The following is a 13,683-nucleotide window of genomic DNA, read 5'->3' as shown; positions in this document are numbered from 1 at the left end:
CAGAGGATGTATGTTCACATTTTCCAAAGCACTTGCTTTGGGAAAAGGAGTCCAAGGGTCATTGCAGAAACAGAAGTTCCGTATACGTTTCCTTTCTGTAGTTGGATGCCCTGCAGTTGTCTCATTTCATGTGAGTGGCAGGAACGTCACGAGACATGACAAGACCACAGCCGAAAAGCGCTGCCTCTGCAGACATTCTGAGCATGCGCGGTGAAGGCGGTCAGGAGATCTGCCTCCAGGAGCCTCGCTCTGACAGATTCCAGGTCCTATGCCTCCCGTGATTGGAGGGACGGTGATCTACCTCTCGCCTGGTGTCACAGTTAGCTGATTGAGGATGAAGGAAGCTGTTGCTCATGATGTCAGCCTTATTGGTTTAGAGCAGACTCCACATTTATTCTGGTCAGTAGAGGTGACAGGTTACGGGATGGCTGGGATCTGTGTGTCTGTGTGTGTATGTGTGTGGGGTGTATCTGTGTGTGTGTTTGTGTATGTGTGTGGGAGTATCCGTGTGTCTGTATGTGTGTGGGGTGTATCTGTGTATGTGTATGTGTGCGGGTGTATCTGTGTGTCTGTGTGTGTACGTGGGTGCAGATGTTCTAGAGACAGCAGAAGAGGAATTCAGATCCTCTGAGGCTGGAGTTACAGGTGGTTGTGAGCTGTACAATGTAGGCACAAGTAAACCCAGCTTAGGTCCTCTGGATAGCAGAAAGCTTTCTTTGTTGCAAAGTCACCTCTCCAGCTGTCAAATGATTTCTAATGTCTCTTATGCTGGATATTACATATTTAAAGCAAGTTGTAGAATCTGACCAAATCTTTAGTAAGGTATTTAAAGGCAAAACAATTCAGGACAAAATATTTCTGGGCTATGAACAGTTTTTCTTTATGAAGTTACTGAGCCTTTGCTATGCCTTGAAAAACAAGGCGTTGATGTAATGGGTGATGGTAAAAAAACCATTTGTTTCTGACTATTTAGAGGGCCCCCTACAATGTATGTGGGGGTCTCGGTGTTCTACGCTGAGGTAAACTGGAAGTGCCTATAGCTCTGTTGCACGTCTGCTTCATGCATAGCTGCTCTCCGAGCTCCATAGACTCTCGGCAGGTAGATGCGGCTAGTGTTCTGTCTCCCAGGGTACTCAGATGCTCAGTGTGCTGCTCTGTCTCCCGTGAGACAGTTAGGTGGAGCAGGCATCAGTTCATCCTATCACAGCAGAAATCTTCAGCTGCGCAGAGCCCATCCTCTGGGCTAGAGCAGAGACAGTCCTGAAGACAATAAAGGGAGAAGGAATCATTTTGTTTGTCACCATTCCTCACAGATATACTGGCATTGGTTATGCATCATCTAATTTTGCTTTTTCTAGAGCATCCAAATAAACTAACCTTCTCTTTTATTATTCCAGCAGCATCTGTCAGTTATCTCGTTGTTTATGTTTTGGAAAGTAATTATAGCAGCACTGAAATACATACGTGAGTCAGCATTTGATTACAAGTGCCACATGCGCTAACACACACACACACACACACACGAGTTTCTCTACGCAGGCTGTAATTTTCTCTAGCCGCTGAACTCTACATAGACAGGAAGCGCAGCAATAATGGAAGCATGGCTTTGTTGTGTGTACTTAATCTTTTTTTAAATATTTCAGAAATAGTTTGTACCCATTGTCAGAATCTTCCTATGAAGGAGGAGGCAAATTATATGCTTTAAAGGCATAACAATATAGAGCTCTAGTCTATTAATAATAATGAATAGCATTAAGCAAAATCTGTACTGGGTTACCGGTTATATACCAGGCTCCACAGACCAAACCCACATGGAGTCACACATGACTTTCTGAATGATGTCAGGAGAAAGTTCAAATCCCGATCCATAAATCAGACAGGTTTAGCCAATGTCATAGGGAATTACCTTTTGCTTTAATCTCTATAAGAAAATAGCTTTGAAATGGCTCATCCCTTTCTCTGTTTCTTCTTTCGTTACCCCTTTCTGTCTAGAAAGTCAACTTCCTATACTTGGCTCATTGAGAATATTTTAACCATGAGGTGTGACCTGATTCTAAAACCACAGAAGTCAGTCAAGGTCTTTAAACTAAATTTGTGATAACTCAGTTTTTGGCGATATTGATTAACCATTTTCTACAAGTCACTGACTTTTTTCCATATTCTGCCCACATTGACCATTTTAACCATTTTCCCTTAATGTATTGTATAATATACTCAATCAGAAGGTAATCCACAGAAGAGAGAAGGGGCCTACACAGGATCACTCAAGTCATCCCTGGAATCCAAGGCTCTGTAGCTTTAAAGACCTTGCTCCACCAGGTCACTATCTGAGTGGTTTCCTAGGGCTGTTGTAGCAAAATACCACAGACCAAGTGACCTTAAATAACAGCATAATACGACTCCCAGTTCTGGAGGCCAGAATTCTGAAAGCAAATACTTGATGCCTGTGGATTCTGAAAACTAAGTGTTCGCTTCCAGATAGCTCCCAGTAGCTGCTAGCAACTCTCGGCTCCTGACAGCACATCTGCAACCTTGCCCTCATCTCTGTGTGGCCTTCTTTATGTGTGATTCTTCTTTGTTAGTTTCTTCCTCCTCCTCCTCCTCCCACCCCCTCCTCCTTCTTCTCCTTCTTATTTTTCAGACAGGGTTTCTCTGTGTTACAGTCCTGGCTGTCCTGAAACTTACTCTGTAGACCAAGCTGGCCTCAAACTAAGAGTGATCTGCCTGCTTCTGCCTCCAAAGTGACGGGATTAAAGGTGTGTACCACCATCACTCAGCTCTTTTCTTCTTAGAAGCACTGCAATCATTGGATTTGGAGACCGCCATAAGTCAAGGGTGGTTTCTTATTAAGATACTTCAGTTCCATGCACAGGCCTTATTATGAAAGCCTACTTCACAGGTTGTAAGTAGATATGAATTTTGGGAGCATACTTTGCTGACTTTACAGTGATCTAGTCTTCAGATAATATGGGATTCTTCACTCTATTGTTGCCAAAATTATGGCTTTTTCATGGGTTTCCTTCAAATGACAGAATCAACTACATAGGCCTTGGGTATTCTAGGAGTTTTGGTCTGGCTTCCGGAAAGATTTTCCTTTAGGTTGAATAATTTAATCACAGGTTAGGACTGGGCTGGTGATAGGTTGGAGGGAGTAGATATGTGCAGTTGGTTCTCTTGAAGTTTCAGAATATGTCATGTGACCAAGTGAGAGAGGAGGAGGAGCCTCTGGTCTTTCAGCTTACTCTGTTAGTAGGGTATTTGGGACTCCATCATGGGAGCTGTCATACTTGTAACAATTGCTCATGTCAGTATCTAGGTTTACAAAGTTAGGAAAGATTCTTTAAGTATTTTTAAACTATTAAATATGCAGTGGACATATATAAACCAATAAGCAGTATGGGTAATAGAACGAACCATCCACAAGATTAAGCCAAATAGGAAATGCACACCTGTCTAAGACTGGGTTGTATAAAGCTGCCATTTTATTAGAGGAAGTGGGATATGTTGGTATAAGGAGGGGCTATAATTCTCCAAAATTCTTCTTCATGACTTGCTAGACATAAAGTCGTGATGGCAGATGGTTCCCTGGTCAGTGCTTTGAGTCAATTTCTTACGTACTCATTTTCACAGGATTTCATGGAATACTGATGTTACTCTGATGGTCCCACCATAACCTTTCTGAGAAAAAACGCTGAATTGATCACTTGTCATAAGTGATCCTATTTTCTGTGTTACATGGAATGATTTAGCTAACCCTGCAGTCCTTAGGATGGAGGAAAGGGAGCTTGTGCTGTACCATGGAGTCAGTTAATGTCAGGCCAATGCTAAACCACCTGTTTGCATATGCTCAACTGAGCCTCACAGCGAATCTGCACACTAAATGGTGTCATTCCACAGTTGACAGAAGCAGGATTTGGAGGCAGCCGTATCTGAGGCTGAGACTCAGTCTCCATGGTCTTTTTTATTACTCCATAAACTCGAAGAAATGGGTTTCTTGCCTTGTTTCTATGGATCAGCTCCCCACAAGGAAAATGTCTAAGATGCCAGGTCTATGTGCAGTCTGGTTCTGTTCAAATTTAGTCAGCATCATCCATGAGGTGACCTAGTGCCGAGAACATAAAATTAGCATATAGAATCAGAAGCCTAACATTCTTAGCATTTGAAGGCAAGGACATATAAGCACCCCAGACTTCAATCAGTTGTCGTGGAGTACAGAATGCAAGAGAGAGATGGCTACTTTAAAACTCAGAGAATGAAGCCATGCTCTTGGCATACCACAGCAGCTAACCTGGCCATGCAGCTTTCATGGACGTATCTTTCATAAGCCGTCTTAAGCAAGTTCACAAGACTTGGATTCGTAAGAGTCTCATGTCAGATGATGTCACTAAGAATCAAGGTATTCTGAGTGTTTAGTTTTGTGACAGAAACTGCAATTCCATATGCCTTAAAAAGTGAATATATCAATTAGAAGGGAAACTTTTTTAATGCCTATGATTAAGATTTGATATGAGGAAGTTCTTTTCGATGGGTGCCTAGGAGTTGCGTGACAATTACTTTCCTATAATCATTTCAACACCAGAGTGTCTCCTCTAGGACAGTAGCTAGTCTGTATGGTCTTTTTTTTTTTTTAAAAAAAAAATATTTTTAAACGTGTTTCTATTTTAATGCAGTGTTCTACCTGCCTGCCGGAAGAGGGCACCAGATCTTATTACAGAGTGTTGTGAGCCACCATGTGGTTGTTGGGAACTGAACTCAGGTCCTTTGAAAGAGCACACAGTGCTCTTCACCCCTGAGCCATCTCTCCAGGTCATCTGTATGGTCTTAAAAGGAATGTGATTCAGTAAGTACATGACTTTTCAGGGTCCCTGGACTGTCATCTAAATGAAGGGTTGCATTGGAATCTGTTTGGTGGCCTCTTGTAATAAGTTATAAATGAGGAGAATTCTGGTACATTGTCTTTAAAATAATTGTGTTTGTAGATTCAAGTATTCCAGTATTTCCCATTTAAGACTGAATTTTTGAGGTGAGCTAAGTTGTTACAGGGTAGTTTTCCTCCATGATTCATTGATTTTCAATTGTAAAAAAGTAAGAGCTAAAGGAAACCTTTCACAGACTTCAAGGTCTCTGGGACTAACCTCTAAGTGGGTTGGGAGTCTGGAGCCTTGTGGTATTCTGTACTCTTAGCTGTCGTGTTGATACTATACTTTAAACATTTTAGACATTGCCCTTATGTTATTGGTTTTATGCTTCTGATCCAAGGGATAAAACTCTTACCCCCAACAGGTTGGCATTGGGAGGCAGGGTCTTCATGGTTAATTATATTTAGGTGATGTTTTGATTGATAGAACCCCATGATGAGATCAGCACCTGTTATGGTTAGTCTTAACTGTCAGTTTGTTAAGAATGAGAATCACTTGGGACATGCGCCTCTGGGGGAACCTATGGAGGATTTTCTTGTTGATGGGTCACTGGGGGTGCCTATGGAGGATTGTCTTGCTGGTGGGCCTCTGTAGTGCCTATGGACGATTGTCTTATTGATAGGCCTCTGGGGGTGCCTGTGGAGGACTGTCTTGTTGAGGTTAATTGAGGTAGAAACACTTGTAAAATTCCACAATTTGGGATTCTGGTCTGTTTGAAGGGATAAAGTGAGCTGGGACAACATTGCTTTCTTCTTTCTTACTGAACACAATGTGAACAACTTCTTCATGCACCTTCTGTCCTTTCTTCTCTGTCCTGATGGAAAGTACCTTGAATTGTGTATTTCATTACACAAGAAAAAAGCAGAATGTCCCTAGAAAGAAAGACCAAAGCCCAGTTTCTTTGCCCTGTGAGAATAAATAAGAAGATAGCTAGCTGCAAACTTGTCAAGAAAGCACTTACTAGATTTTTTTGGGGGAATAGGGTCTGTGTTGCCTTGATGGATAGCTTTCCAGTCTTCAGATCTGTGGAAAGTAAATTTCTATTGTTCAGGCCTCCTGAGACATGCTATTTTTGTTGTAGCAGCTCACACTAACTAATGCATCTTCTTGTTTTGGTAACCTTTTGGATAGCCTCTGTTAAAGGAAGATGTATTATTTTGTTCATGGTTTGAGACTGCATCCGTCAGAGTGAGAAAGGAATGATAGCAGGATGGCTCGGACTGTGGCAGCCGGCATTCAAGGCTGCTTGCTCATGTCTCCATGGCACCGATAGCAGAGAAAGGGTGGGAACTGAAAAGGGGATAATAACCTTAAGGGAAGTTCTCCCCACGTCCACTTCTCCCAGTTAGGCTTCAATTCCCAAAGGTTCTACAATCTTCCAAACAGTGCCAGACTAGAATAATGAAGCAATTTATATTCTATTATTTTAGAAACTATCTGTGGAATGAGTTTTGAGGGTTTGGGCAGACTAGCAAATAAAGATGAAGACATTCTATACCTTGAACTGGTATAATTTTATGTCTCACTTATACCTCAATAAACCTGGAGGTAAAAGAAACTAGAGGTGTTGTATTATTACATTAACTTTCCGAGAGATCAGGGAATTAAAATTGTTGAAAAACCGGGCATTTGTTATTTATTTATTCATTCATTCATTCATTCATTTTGAGGCAGTATTCCATGTGTCCCAGGCTGGTCTCTAACTCTCTCTGTAGTTCTTAGTTTCTTTTCTGTGGCTGTGCTGAAATACCCTGACCAAAAGCACTATACTTGAGAGAGTATATTTGGCCTACAGTTCAGATTATAGGTTGCACAGCTGTAGGTCCACTATTATGGGGAGGTCAGGGCAGGAACTTGAGTTGGTTAGTCATATCACATCCCATAACAGATAGAGAATAAATGCATCTCAGCCAACTTTCTCTACTCTTAAGCATTTCCAGGCCCCCAAACTTAGGAATGGTGCTGCCCATTTTCAGACTGATCTTTCCTGCATCAGTCAAGACAGTTCCCCAAAGACACACCCACAGCTGAGCCCCATCTAGCTAATCCTTCATGGAGGCTGTTCCTTGGAGACCCGAGGTTGTGTAAACTTGACAAAACTAATCAATCACAGTGGTTGAGAATAACTTTGAACTTCTTTTAGGATTCTGACACCCAGGCAGGTTGTGGTCACCCGAGATGCATTAGCTCCTCATTAGAACATGTGAGGTATTATTCCACCATCTGGAGTTGGTGATATCATAGTAAGACTAAAAGCGGGGGGCAGCATAAATTCTTCTGATGAGATGAGATGCCCCCCAAATGTCTAATGCTTAAACTTTAGAAAATGATTGCTTGGAAGAATTTGGACATCCTTTTTACAAGCATGTTCAAGTTCCTTTGTTGTAAAATAGATGTATCAATTAAAATTATCCAGGGAAACAGCCAATAGTATGTGAAAAGATTGATTACAAGAAATTGGCTCACGCAGTTAGCAACTTCCACATGAGGTGTGTTAGCTCTTGTACTATGTTCAGACCTTCACTAATTGGATACGACCCACTTATATTTAGAGAGAAAGATGTTGTATTCTGCCTTAGGTTTTGAATGTTAATCTCATCTCCAAACACTGTTTGACACATACTCAGAATCCTATATGATGAAATGGGAAAACCAAAGACCCGGTCAAGTGAACTCATAAAACTAAACATGACACAGTCAACCTTATGGGTCAGACACTTGCATTAGCAACCACTGCCTATCACCTATCCGCTGATGTTTTCATTCATCTACCCAGGTGTTATCTACTTAACATCAGCTCTCAGCCATTTGGAAGCGACCACACTTTTTCTGATGGTCCGTGCTCGAGACGGTGGTGGACTTGCGGCTGCCACAAATGCTGACGTCACCATCCACATTCTGCAAACCACGCTGGCTCCTGCGGAGTTTGAAAGGCCTAAGTACACTTTCTCCGTGTATGAAGATGTGCCTGAGGACACTCTTGTTGGGACAGTGAAGGCAAGGGAGTCCTTGAGTAAGTGCTGAATTCTTAATGCTGCCCCTAAGTCCTTTACTGTAAAATTTCCTGTTTTGTCGGGTCATGCAACCTTAAGTATTTCCTTCAATCCACACAAAATGAATGGAATGTGCAGCTCTCGGCCTGCTTATTGTACCATCATTGCTGCCGCCTAGCTCACAATTCTTGATAAAGAAAGAACAGGCACCGGGCAGTGGTGGCGCAGGCCTTTAATCCCAGTACTCGGAGGCAGAGGCAGGCGGATCTCTGTGAGTTCAAGGCCAGCCTGGTCTACAAGAGTTAGTTTCAGGACAGGCTCCAAAGCTACAGAGAAACCTTGTCTTGAAGAACCTAAAAACAAACAAACAGAAAGAAAAAGAAAAAAAGAAAGAACAGGCATTTTCAAAAGAATGCTTAATATAGTACAGAATAATTATGGTGTGCAAAGTGTATGTACTTGAATATTTTTTATAAAAATACATATTACTATATTTATTTAATAGCTATAGCCCACATGCTTTATATAGTTTTCCAGCTAAACTACCTATAACTCCCTTTTACTACACAGTAAGTTACACGATGTCTTAGCGTAAATGTGCTTTATTTAAGCATTCCCTTTTTGCTCCCAGTTTGACTGATTTAAGATTTTGTGCTAATCCACATAGCAGTTGAGCAAATATTCTTGCCTGGCTTTCTTGCCGTGTGTAGTGGCGCCTCTTCAGGACAAAGTCCGGAAAGAGACCCCCCTCTCTGAGAGCTGGTCCTTCCCGTTTTTTTCTCCCCTCTGTCTTTCCACCTCTGTCGAGGATATCTGACATCCACAAGGTGGACATCATAGAAAAATACCAACATAAATTTAGCTTGGCTTCTTGAAAAAGATGTTGACATTATTTTCTTAATGTGGTTCTCTTTTGCCTAACGCAAGAAAGATAAAGACCGCAATGGTTTATTGTCCACTGACAGCTCTCTTCGATCCCTAAGAAAGCCTTAAACATGTGTCTCACCAGCCCTTGTGGATAGCAGAGCCTTCACCATGTTCTTCTCCACGGTGGGCAATTGCTTCTTTACTTTTCTCTGTTTTCAGATTCCTCAGAACCAATCTCTTACCGAATTTCCTCTGGCGATCTGGATGGAACCTTCTCCATTCACAGGTGGCTGGGCAGCATCCGCACCCTGAAGCCTCTGGACCACGAAGCCCAGCCCATGGTTGTCCTCACTGTCCAGGCTCAGCTCGGCAGCTCCCCGGTCTGCAGCAGCACGGAAGTAAACATAACTGTCATGGATGTCAACGACAACCGTCCCGAGTTTCTCACGGCCTCGGATGAGATTAGGATCTCCCCCACCACTCCACCTGGCACAGCCTTGTACCTTGCACGCGCAGAGGACAGAGACAGCGGGCTGAACGGACTGGTCCGGTACAGCATTGCAAACCCTCAACCAAGCGTGTTCAGCATGGACCGAGGTCGTGGGGTACTGTACCTCAGGGAGAGTCTGGAGGGCCACGGGGACCTCAGGCTGACCTTGGTGGCTGAGGACCAAGGCACTCCTCCCCAGGCATCCCGGTTGGTGCTCACAGTAGTCATCGAACGCCAAGAACGAAGCCCAGCAGTGGCTTTTGAAAATTTGGTCTATCAAGTGGAAGTTAGCGAGTCTCTCCCGCTGACGACTCAAATCTTGCAGGTACAAGCCTACCCGCTGCAGCCACAGCACCCAGCCACTAAGACGACATACTCCCTGGATGTCAATGTGGACTCTACAGTGTTTGGAATCCACCCTCACACAGGGTGGATTTCCCTGCAGCGACAGCTAGACTATGAATCTACACAGACGCACAGGCTTAAAGTTTTGGCGCGGATCCCGGAGAGCGGATTGCTACAGAATGCAAGCACTTTGGTCATCATTCATGTCTTGGATGAAAACGACCATTCCCCAGCCTTCCTGCAGGGCAAGGTGTTTTTGAAAGTTGAGGAGAGCCCTATCCCCCTAGGGGTGATAGGCAAAATGACAGCCATAGATGCTGACTCCGGGAAGAATGGGCAGCTGTCGTATTTCCTGTTGACCGATGGAAAATTCTTCAAGATGAATCCTAACACAGGTACTATTTAGAGCCTTCATCCATATCTCTAAAAAGTCAGAATAAAAACAAACAAAAAAAAAAACCATCTCAAATCTTCAGACATGGTTTCAGCACGAAGAAATTTTAAAATTGGGTTTTGGGAAACACAGTCTTTTAGTATAGTGCTGTGATTTCAAAATGAAGATAACATCGAGAAGAAGTTCACCTCCCCCGATTCTGTCTTCTTTTATTTTTACATTACACACTGCCAGTGCCAGCCCAGCCTTAGACTGCTTCAGTTAAAGATGGGTTGCAGTTAAGACAGTGGTCCCACGAAATTACAATGGGGTTGAAAAACTCCCATGCACCCCTGCTCCTACTGTCTCTAGTTAGTTTAGAAGTGCGGCTACTTCCTCTCTGTTACAGCTGCCTTCGGTGTTCGGTGCTGTTCACGTTCACAGCCCAAGAGTGGCAGTGTGTGGCAGGGGTGTGCCACGAAGGCCTCCCAGCTAGGTCTGTGCTAATATACTCCAGAATGTTTGCACGGTGATGAAGCTGATTGTGGATATGTTCTCAGAATGCATCCTGACCACTAAGCAGTTTTTGATTGTTTGCAATTCTATACTGCCCTAGAGACGTGGCCTGAACTGGACTGCCCATGTTCTGTGTGAAGGTTTGTTTGGGGCGGCTCTCTCGGAAGGCCTCCTCCTGTCTGGTGCATACTCTCCACAGTCATTCCTGAAACCCACCTGTTTGTGCTCCCTGCCTCCCTACAATGCCAGTCGCCTCATATATGGAGAACCCTGGTGTTCTCTGCTTGTGGAGAGGGAAAAATGGTTTGTCATCTACCATGCCTCTTGAGGCATACCAAAAAGGTCAAGATTATTTTTTTGTGTGAAAAATAAATGCCATCAAGGTCAACTAGAGAGTAATTTATTACGATTTCAAAGTCACTAGAAGCATTTATGTCCTTATGCTCATTTTGGTAAGGAACAAGAGAGAAAGAGGGTTAATCAAATGTGATATGGTTGCTCTCTGATACCTTAAATTAAAAACTGAATATAAGATGTGACTATATTTGGAAATTCATACTTCAGTCCCCAGAACTTAGTCACATACGGGGAACCTGGAAACACACTGATCACTGAAGTGAGAGGTGCCAGAGGCGAGGGAAGCCGCCTGTTTGGGCAATTTTCATGAAATAAACCCCATTTGCTAATCTAGAATTAGGGCTTCCAGAGTTACAGATTGGAAGTTTAAAAATTCTGTTGTGTGTATGATTTATTAGAATCCCAGTTACAATAAACACTATTTAAATATGGTTGGTGTAGAAAATGTGTCAGTAAACACTGTGTTTAAGCTCACCGATTAAGCAACTCATGCAGAAGTAGACTTTCTTCTTCATCTTAGTTTTTTTTATATACATTATCATTTTATTTGGATTAGGAGTGAAGAAAGCTAAGCAATAAGAATGTTTGCTGGTAGCTGCTTCATGTTTGCTTTCTCACAGATAGATTTATTCAAAATGGCAAGGAAGTCAGGGCAAGGCTGGACAGAAAGAAATGCAACCCGTTCTGTAGGCCTGTGGCAATGAGGACGGGCCTTAGAAGTTTATACTGAGTCTTCAAGAGTGAAGCATGAGGGAATTTACCAAAGACAGCACATTTCTAAGCAAGAATTACAAAATAAGTTTTGAAGAGCATTGATAGTTATTTGGGTAATTTTCACTGTATTTTACTGTTCACACATTTTGTGGGTTAAAAAAAAATGATGTGATTTAATCTGCATGGGAAGTAGAAAAAGACAAGATCTCCTGAGTAAATTGGGAGCATGGGGGTCATGGGTGAGGGTAGAAGGGGAGGGGGAGGGAGGGGATCAGAGAAAAGTATATAGCTCAATAAAATCAAATAAAAATGTGTAAGAAAAAATGGCGTGTATAAATGATAGGTCCTGCCCAGGGAATATGTTTTTCAAGTTATTGCAAAGTCACGATAACAATGGCCAATAGCCTACAGTTTAGAAACCACTGTCAAACATTCAGTGGTGTTTGTTTCCGAGAAGCAGTCCTAAGGAAGTCAGCCGTTAGAGCCTGACAGGCGGGCATCCAGAACCAAATTCAGAACTCTGCATACATAGCCTGCATGTTTTCCTTCTTCTCTGAAGCAGCATAAGGGCCAATAAACAGGCATTACAAATCTTCTAAATCATTTGTGTTTATGAATTTATGGGGCAGGGTTACAAATGATTAATTGCGGGTCATTTGAAATATGAAGAATGATAAAGAATTTTTCAAGTGGTGTTTTCTGGCGATTGTTTTGATGGACAGACTCATTATTTAGCACAGATTGGCCTTGAACTCGTGACCCGGCTGTCTCTGCATCTCTGACTGCTGAGATTATAGGTGCTCACCAGCAGAGCGGGCGGCAAGTTCTTTCAGTCACACTGAGCAGAATTACTTTGTATGTGAGTGGTCCCGAGGGTCGAAGCTTTTAATTTCGTTTCCCTCTCAGTTGATTATTTTGGACGTGGTTTGTCACTACCGTGCCAGTATCCCGGTGCACAATGCCTGCTTGTTCTGCTGTGTTCCCAGGTGAGCTGATCAACTGGCTGGCATTGGATCGTGAGCACCAGGGGCATCATCACATGACCGTCCTGGTGACGGACCACGGCTCCCCACCACGGAATGCTACCGTGGTGGTCTATGTCACGATCACGGACATCAACGACAACAGGCCATTCTTCCCGCAGTGTCTCCCCGGAAAGGAGTTTCACATCAAGGTCAGTGAAGCCGCTTTACAGTGAGCTTTTTTATACAGTCATTTGTTTTGAGCGCCATCTTGTGGTCAAAGGTGGGAATTTGCTGTCAGTCGTGGTACGGCATTGCATGTATTCTGACAACGTAGACTCGTGTGTGTGCCAAAAGGCTGGCTGAAAACGTAAAGAAACTGTCTGTGTGCACTCCAGAATTCCACCTCCATTTTGGTTAAAGGAAGTATAGTTCTGTCCATTGCACAAAGACACGATGCCACCCCAGTGTCTGTCACGCTCACTCGTGGGTGGGTTTCCTCCGCTTTGCCGGCATCTCTGAGCAGCTGCTCTGCCTACAGTGATGTCACGGAGGCAGTCACTGAGATCAGTGTGTAGTTCCCACATGAGTGAGTACCCATCCAGAGACCGTAGAAGTTGGATTTTGTACGCACACGCCAAACTTGTAATCATGTATACATAAAACCTGTCTTGTCTTTTCCATGTTTTGTATGTTTATTATTTCTGTAATACATCAGCCCATTCTTTAACACGCTTCATAAGAGAATATATAATTAATATGGATCATATGTATAAAAAACTTAGCAGCTACTGATCTCCAAACACTTGAATTGAGTGCTTAAACCCTGATCAAACTTGTGTAGTGAACAACTCAAGAGGGTGTTGAGGAAGTTAGGAAATTTAAACCAATCTTCCAAAGCAAGAGCTGAGGGAAAATTCTGGCAAAAGGAACATTATTGGAGTGATTTATATGGTATCATAAAAATACCTTGTGGTACATTGGGGTGATCTGCACCATGATTGGCACACATTATTGCTCCAGAACAATTCCTACTCACAGTGAGATACGTTTTCTGAAATAAAGGCAGATCTTTGTGCTGGGCATATTTTCGATTGTAGCAAGCAGCCTGAAAAATAACTCAATAAGCTGTTGAGAGTATACTAGT

At 42.9% G+C, this 13,683-nt stretch overlaps 1 protein-coding gene across 1 annotated transcript in view; it reads left to right on the top strand.

Annotated features, from left to right (window-relative positions):
• Dchs2 (dachsous cadherin-related 2) overlaps positions 1–13,683 on the top strand; it is a 183,750-nt gene that overhangs the window by 110,339 nt on the left and 59,728 nt on the right. Inside the window, exons 4-6 of the mRNA XM_057757346.1 lie at positions 7,696–7,932; positions 8,999–10,009; positions 12,561–12,748. Of these exons, the coding sequence (XP_057613329.1) occupies positions 7,696–7,932; positions 8,999–10,009; positions 12,561–12,748 (1,436 nt within the window). The remainder of the gene's footprint in view (positions 1–7,695; positions 7,933–8,998; positions 10,010–12,560; positions 12,749–13,683) is intronic.

This window comes from Chionomys nivalis, chromosome 24 (genome assembly GCF_950005125.1).
Source record: "Chionomys nivalis chromosome 24, mChiNiv1.1, whole genome shotgun sequence".
Taxonomy (NCBI): Eukaryota; Metazoa; Chordata; class Mammalia; order Rodentia; family Cricetidae; genus Chionomys; species Chionomys nivalis.
The sequence above is the reverse complement of the archived record's forward strand: the minus strand, read 5'-3'. Positions and strand labels throughout refer to the sequence as shown.